We start from the raw sequence: 7,667 nt of genomic DNA, 5'->3' as shown, positions 1-7,667 counted from the left end.
TACAGATAAATAGATAAATAAATCCAAAGAAAGAGAAAGGGACAGGGAGGGGGGGGAGGGGAAGGTAGGAGGGAGGGAGGGGGGATGCTGGCAAGTGTGTACGCGTGTAGAGCTGATGGAAATGTAAACTGATGCTGCCCATATAGACACCAATATATGGCTCCTTTAAAAAAAAAAACTACAAAAGAAACTAGCACATGATCCAGCTGCACTTCCTCTAGGCATATTCCCAACCAAATCAAAGGCGGAATACCCGAGAGGTGCCTGCATACTCGTGTTTACTGTACTGTTTGTAATACACATAGAAGATGTGCCATATACACAATGGAGCGTTATCCGTCTAGAAAGAAGAAGGAAATGATGTCGTCCGCAGGGAAAGCAACGGAGCTGGATGACATCCTGTTAAGCAAATTCAGGCCGACTCAGAAAGGTCAATGCATTTTCTCTCATATGTGGGGTCTATATTTTATATACTTATATACATGGAAGTAGATTGGAGGGGTGTTGAATGAGATGTCCACCATGGCCTCAGGCACTGGAATACATGGTCTGCAGTTGGTGGCGCTGTCTGGAGGGGCTTTGGGGGTTTGTCGTTGTTGGGGGAGGTGTCAGTGGAGGCAGGCTTTGAGAGGTTAAAAGCTGACAGATGGCATTTCCAGTTTGCTTCCTCTGCTTCCTGCTTGCAGTTCAAGATGTGAGAGCCCTCAGCTTCCTGCTCCTTCGTCAATGCTGTCATCCTTCCGGAACAATAAGCCTAAATGGATTCTCTTTTTCTTGGTCATGTGTTTTGACACAGCAATAGAAAAGAAACTGTATGGGGCAGGGGATGAGGAGAGAGGAGATAGGGGAGGGAAGAGATGGAGGAGGGAGGAGATGGGGGAGGGAGGAGAGAGACAGAGAGGATAATGGGAACAGAAAAAGAGAAGAGTGTGTATGTTCTCCTATGCAAAACCTAGATGTAATAATATATGTGCCATATGAAAAGAGAGTGGACTGTCTGGAGGAGGAAGGAACCAGTGGATGGGGTACAAATGGAAGAACTAGAGGCCCAAGAAGAGCAAAGTGCAACAATCCATGTACGCAAATGCCATGAGCAAACCCGCTGCCTCAGCCAGTCTGGGCTACAGAATGAATTCTGAGCCAACCTTAACAATTTAGAAAAATTGTCTTTAAAAATAAATAAAAGACTCAGGGAGGCAGAAGCAGGCGGATCTCTGTGAGTTCGAGGCCAGCCTGGTCTACAAAGTGAGCCCAGAACAGCCAAGGCTACACAAAGAAGCCCTGTCTTGGAAAACAAAACGTTAAGTAAATAAAATAAGTGGCTGTGGGCAGCAAGGTGAGTAAAGACACCTGCCATCAAGCCTACTGACCTGAGTTCAGTCCCCAGTACCACCAGGTATAAGAAGAAAACTGGCCAGGCGGAGTGGCACACGCCTTTAAGCCCAGCAATCGGGAAGCAGAGGCAGGTGGATCACTGTGAGTTCGAGGCCAGCCTGGTCTACAAAGTGAGTCCAGGACAGCCAAGGCTAACACACTAACACAGAGAGACCCTGTCTCAAAAAAAAAAAAAAGGAGAAAACTGACTCCTGCAAGTTGTGCTCTGACCTCTACATGCTGTGGAATATACAGGTATACATGTCTACCCGCAGCATACAAAATAAACACATAAAGATGTGATTTTAAAAGTGTTAAATATAAAGAGGACAGGGATACACAGCTCAGGGCAGGGCATTTGTCTAGGATGAGTGAGGACCAGTGTTCAATCTCCAGTACAACAAAAAGAGAGCCTGATACTTCGCCTTTTTTTTTAATCTTATTATCTTATTTTCTTTTTATTAATCATAGCATCCACCCCATTTATTAAGCCAAAAACTTCAAGTTCATACATTTAGGTCAACCAGATGGACTAAAAGAAGAGGGAATCATGGCTCTTAGCGACATCATCTCCCTCACACTGCATGCGCTGTAGTAAGGAAAGCTTTCCTCCGGTGTTTCCCAGTGAAAGCCTCTCATCCCTAGGCGGCCGGTTCAGCATCCCTGTTCTAAGGGCCGCTGCTCTCTCTGTTGCACAGAAAGTGACGTCAAACTCCCAGGTCCCTCTCTTGCAGGAGAGAGCGCCATCTGAAGGTGGGCGATCTGCTTAAAGGGGGAACCCCAGCATCCCCTGCCTCTATCGGATTATTTGCTGCAAAAGGTCTTTTTACATAAGGGATGGCAGGCCCTGGAAGAGGCTTCCTGTGAGAGTTTTCCCCAGGAGGAAGGAAGGCTTCTGGCTTTGTATTACATTTCTAAAAGCTGTTCTATTTCCTCCAGGACTATTGTGAAGTCACTAGCTTGGTCCTTACATAAGGTTTGTTGTTTCAGGAACTGGATCCTTTCTTCTTCTTTCAACTTCAACTTCACCTTCAAGGCCTCTAACTCCTCCATCTGCTCCTCGGCAGTTTCGTTGAAAACCTTCAGTTCATCTTGCAAAGTTTGTAGCAGCAGCATGGCGTCTGCGTGATCAGTGGTGGGTTTCGGCTGTGAAGCCAGGGTCTCGCTGCCTGGGTTGAGGCCATTGCTCTCCAAAATTGCTAAGCAGTTATCCTGAGACTTCTCCAGCAGTTCCACTTTCTGCGCCAGGTCCTTCAGTTCTCTCTGAGTCTCCGCCAGCTTCTGGTGTAATCGCTGGTTGACGGCCTCCAGGAGCTGGTTTTGATCTTTTAGTTCCTCCTCTGGTTTCTGCTTAGTCGGTGGCTTGTAGCCCTTTTTGATGTTTCTCCTGCTGGCGGTCCCTGCAGCCTTTACCTGCCCGTTCCCTTGTCTTGGTTTGGTGACTTTTGTAATATCAGGCTCTGAACCTCCCGGGTAAAAATGTCTAAATCCGTCAACTCCTTTAGATTTAACAGGTAGTTTAGAAGTAGCTCGAATTTGTGCATCTGCGGGCAAGCCACCGTTCCGCAGCAAGTGGGGCTGCACATCGCACACCATCTTAGCACTGGCCATCCCGTCTGGGTGGCTCGGCTGGTCCCCTTTCAAAAGATGCTCCACAGCAACCGCCCAGCCCTTGGTAGAGCTTGCCGCCATGTTTTCAAAAGGAAACTTCCGGGAGCTGGGGGATTCCGAGTCTGTGGGCGGCCCTGGTGTACGGAAGGCTATTTCCTGTGCCTCGACCTTGGGAGCCGCCATGCTGTACGGAAGGTTCAAACTGATGCCCCGAGCCTACAGCTCAAGGCCAGGCCAGGTACTGGGTAGGCTTGAATGGAGCTAGTGAGTCACCTTGTCATGTTCCTGCCTGGAGGTGGGAACGTGAACTCGCCTAATGTCCAAGTCACAATCCTCTTTATTTGGTCTGTGATTGTTAAAGATCCTGCCAGAAGTACAGGTGTCCTAAATAAAAACTTTAATCCCAGCACTCCTACTTTGCCTTCTTATTGGACACATTGATTCACACATGCACATGTACACACATGCCCGACTTGACTTGCTTTCAATGAGAATACATCGGGCTTGCCCCTAAGTTTAGATAGGGATGGCAGACACATGCCTAAGCCCAGCCTTGTCAAGCCAACCCAGTCGATCACGAGCTCCACCACAGACTTGTCATGCAGTGGATATTTTGGTTTTTTTTGGTTGGTTTAGTTGGTTCAGAATGTGTGTGTGTGTGTGTGTGTGTGTAATTGATCAATTCAGAAAGTATCTTCTATAGTTGAAAAAATATTTTCTCCACTGATAAAACATATACAAACTCTTCCTTTTCAATAAAGGTGCCCATGTGATCAATACTAGTTCATAAACCCCATTCCTCAATAGGAAGATCTAGCAAGTAGTCTTTTTTTAAAAAAACAAATTAGGACCGGTGACATTGTTTTGTTTTGTCTTTTGGGAGCTTCACCGGACTGACCTCAAACTCACCAATGAGAAGCATGTGGCTCCAGGCCCAACCAGTGCACATGATATGGTATAGCCATCTTCAGACAATACAATCATCTTAGCTATTCTCTATTCCTGTGCAGAGACACCATAACCAAGGCAACTTACAAAGTAAAGCGTTTAATTGGGGGCTTGCTTACAGTTTCTGAGGGCTAGTCCGTTATCACGGCAAGGAGCATGGAGGTAAGCAGATAGGCATGGGGCTGGAAAAATAGCTGAGAGCCCATATCTCATCTGCAAGGTACAGGGAGAGAGAGAGAGAGAGACTTGGCCTGGCATGGGCTTTTGAAACCTTAAAATCCACCCTCAGTGACACACTTCCTCCAACAAGACCACGCCTTCTAATCCTTCCCAAACACTTCCACTAATTGGTGACTAAGTATTCAAACATATGAGCTTATGGAGGCTGTTTTCACTGAAGCCACAATAGTGTGCTATACAAAACTCTCAGAACATTAGCTTTGTTAGTGTTATACATATTTATTACCTATTTTCATTCAACACCTTAAAATTATTATGTATGTTTACGTCATTGTGGGGACATATGCACATGAGTGCGGTTACCCATGAAGGTTAGAGGAGAGTGTGGGATCCTTAGGAGTGGGAATTACAGATAGAGCTAACTAAGATGGATGCTAGGAACCAACCTCAGGTCCTCTACAAGAACAGTAGTATGTGTTCTTAGCTGCTGAGCCTCCGCTTCAGCCCCATCAACATTTTTTTACCGGGTTCTTGCTAAGTTTCCCAGGCTCACTCTGAAATTCTAGAACTGAAACAATCCTACTGTCTCAGACTTAGAGTCTCTTGCACTATAGTTGTGTGCCAATGTGCCCAACAAATTCTCATTAAGTGCCTACTATCAGGGGATAGGGTAGTAAGCGTCAGCCACTCTTTATGTGAGAACCAAAGAGAAACTGGCAGCTACATTTTCTCCTAAGGACTCCAGGAACTAGGGACAGCAAGATGTTGTAGTAGGTCAAGTGCTCTCTGAGAAAGCCCTCTGACCCAAGTTCAATCCCCAGAGACCACATAGCTGAAAAGTACTGATTTCACAGTTGTCCTCTGACTCCACACATGTACATCGCACTGTTGTCATTTTTTTTTTTTTTTTTTTTTTTTTTTTTTTGGTTTTTCGAGACAGGGTTTCTCTGTGTAGCCTTGGCCATCCTGGACTCACTTTGTAGACCAGGCTGGCCTCGAACTCACAGCGATCCGCCTGCCTCTGCCTCCCAAGTGCTGGGATTAAAGGCATGCGCCACCACGCCCGGCTCACTGTTGTCATTTTTTAATCTATTTTATTTGGGTTCTTTTATCTACTACCCTTCTCTACCCCGATCCCTTCTAATGCCCAACACTAGGTAGGATAGAAAAAAAATGTTAGAAGGGAAAGGGGGCATAGACCTCTATAGGCGACTTCCTGGTGAGTAGCAATGTTGGGTTCCTTGGGATAAGTCCAATCGTCATCGGTAGAATATTCAGCAATCCAGCAATAGCAAATGGGACAGCAATAGCAGAAGCAGGACAAACCAACAGCAGTGGCAGCAGGAGGAGGAGCAGCCTCTGCCACAGGCTCTCTTGGGGCTCTCCAATTTATACCCTCTCCAAAGTCTTCAGAATTAAACTATCGCCTCAATTTATACCCTCTCCAAAGTCTCCAGAATTAAACTATCTGCAGCTGGCAAAGACCTCACCCCTGCTGGTACACAAGGCAAATAATAATCACCTGCTGTGCAGCAGCCTCTTATCCCACACCTGGGATTAAAACAGAAACATATTCACATAGCATAACTAGGTTTTTAAAGAAACTAAAACTCACTACATTGTACAGAAGCATGCACACACGCATACACACACATACACACACACACACACACACACACACACACACACACACACACACACACACAAAGAACCCGCCAGTAACCAACCAAATGAGTGAGTAGACCATGCCAGGAGACTAGAAAATAATTCAGTGTTTTTGCTCAGATTACGTTTGTTGTAATGGAGACTTTCTTAGCACCTTCCCTGAGTGTGGGATGAGAGGCCAGCACTCTCACCAGGCTTGGAGTCCAGTTCCATTCATTCAAGTAGTTACTATAGCTTTAATGCAAAGCAAAACAATGCTTATTTCAAAGAACCAAAGAACTGGCCAGGCTTTCTAGAAACTTATCACTCCAAATGTAGAGAGTTCAATAAAATACAGAATCTCAGGCAAATGCTCAACTGTGGAACCAGAATCTGCATTGTCTACTGTGGGGCTAGGGAGATGAGCTCATGAAATAAAGGCCATGCCACCAGATCCGATGATCTGAATGTAATCTCCAGAGTCCACACAGTGAAAGGAGAAAGGCGGCTCCAACCAGTTGCCCTCTAACCTCCACACTAATGCACCCCAGCACGCGTGCAAGCACTTGTACATGTACATGAAATAATAATAATAATAGGTTTTGTTTGAGCCAGATATGCCAGTGGTAGCACTCACCTTTAATCTCAACACCCAGGGAGGCAGAAGCAGTTGGATTCTTGAAAAATTAAAAAAAAAAAAAAAAGTTTTGTTTGTTGTAGTAAAATAATAAAATTCTCCATCTTAGCCATTTTGAAGTGTCTTAGTCAAGCGAGATTAAGTGTTTTCATATTGATCTGCGGTCCTCACTACCATCCATCCACAGAACTGATAAACTCCACACACACTAAACAGATACTTCCCATCTCCTCATTTTTCCTTCTTTCTTATTATTTCTGTTTTGTCTCATGTGTGTACTGGGGCTCCAGCCCAGGAGCCTATAGGGTAGGAGAAGTCCTGTACCACTGAGCTACTCCACCAGTCCTTTATAAATGTTTCTGACAGTGTCCCAAGCTGACCTTAAAGCTGTGATCCTAGTTCCTCGGCCTCCTGGGCTGCTGGGATTGTAGGCATGTACCTCTGGGCCATACTCCAGGCTGCCTTCTGTCTATATAGGTTTGACTGTTCTGCCTTCTGTCTATATAGGTTTGACTGTTCTGCCTTCTGTCTATATAGGTTTGACTGTTCTGCCTTCTGCCTATATAGGTTTGACTGTTCTGCCTTCTGTCTATATAGGATTGACTGTTCTGCCTTCTGTCTATATAGGATTGACTGTTCTGAGTCCTTATATAAGCAGAATCGTGCAGTATTTGTACTTATATGACTACTCATCCTCAAAAGTTGTCAATGTTATGACAAAACCTGTTTTCCTTCTTCCTTTTCCTTTCTTGTTTTTCCTTACTGAGAATTAAGTTTAGAATTCCCCATACACCAGGCAAGTGCTCTACCACTGAGTTGTTGCCCCAGGCCTTTTAAGTTTTGCTTAAAGGGTCTCCTTAAGCTGTCCAGGATAGCCAGGATAAACTTAGATGTAGCCCAACCACCTGACCTTAAACTTTCACTCTACCTGCCTCAGCTTCCTGCTACTCCTCCAAAAGCTGGGATTACAAGCATGAGCAGGCATGCCCCATGCAAAGTCTGCACCCTGACAAGACCTTCCTTGCATGCTTCATATGAGGAGTACAGCTCTGATAGTTTCCTGGGTGCTGATGGGAAGAAAAGGAAAGCCAAGGGACCAGTCCCAGCAGGAACTGAGGCTTTGCTTATGCCTCAGAAGACCCCCACTCAGGGACCATGTCCTGGGGCCAAACCCCTCAGCACGGATGGCTAAGCTGGCCTAAGCATGTGGGTTAAAGCCCACAGGGCAGACACTTGACAAGCATAAGCTATGAGTCACTCAGCAGCACTGTGC

At 45.7% G+C, this 7,667-nt stretch overlaps 1 protein-coding gene across 1 annotated transcript; it reads right to left on the bottom strand.

Moving 5' to 3' along the window:
• Nucleotides 1–2,280: 2,280 nt before the first annotated feature.
• LOC127187036 (small kinetochore-associated protein-like) lies at nucleotides 2,281–3,168 on the bottom strand. Its single transcript, XM_051143287.1, has one exon. It carries the CDS (start codon nucleotides 3,166–3,168, stop codon nucleotides 2,281–2,283), a length of 888 nt encoding a protein of 295 aa, XP_050999244.1.
• Between the last annotated feature and the right edge of the window lie 4,499 nt (nucleotides 3,169–7,667).

This window comes from Acomys russatus, chromosome 3 (genome assembly GCF_903995435.1).
Source record: "Acomys russatus chromosome 3, mAcoRus1.1, whole genome shotgun sequence".
NCBI lineage: Eukaryota > Metazoa > Chordata > Mammalia > Rodentia > Muridae > Acomys > Acomys russatus.
The sequence above is the reverse complement of the archived record's forward strand: the minus strand, read 5'-3'. Positions and strand labels throughout refer to the sequence as shown.

Bases quoted from the DNA above. Each gene is read 5' to 3' on its own strand.
- LOC127187036 (XM_051143287.1), bottom strand. From the start codon at position 3,168: ATGGCGGCTCCCAAGGTCGAGGCACAGGAAATAGCCTTCCGTACACCA.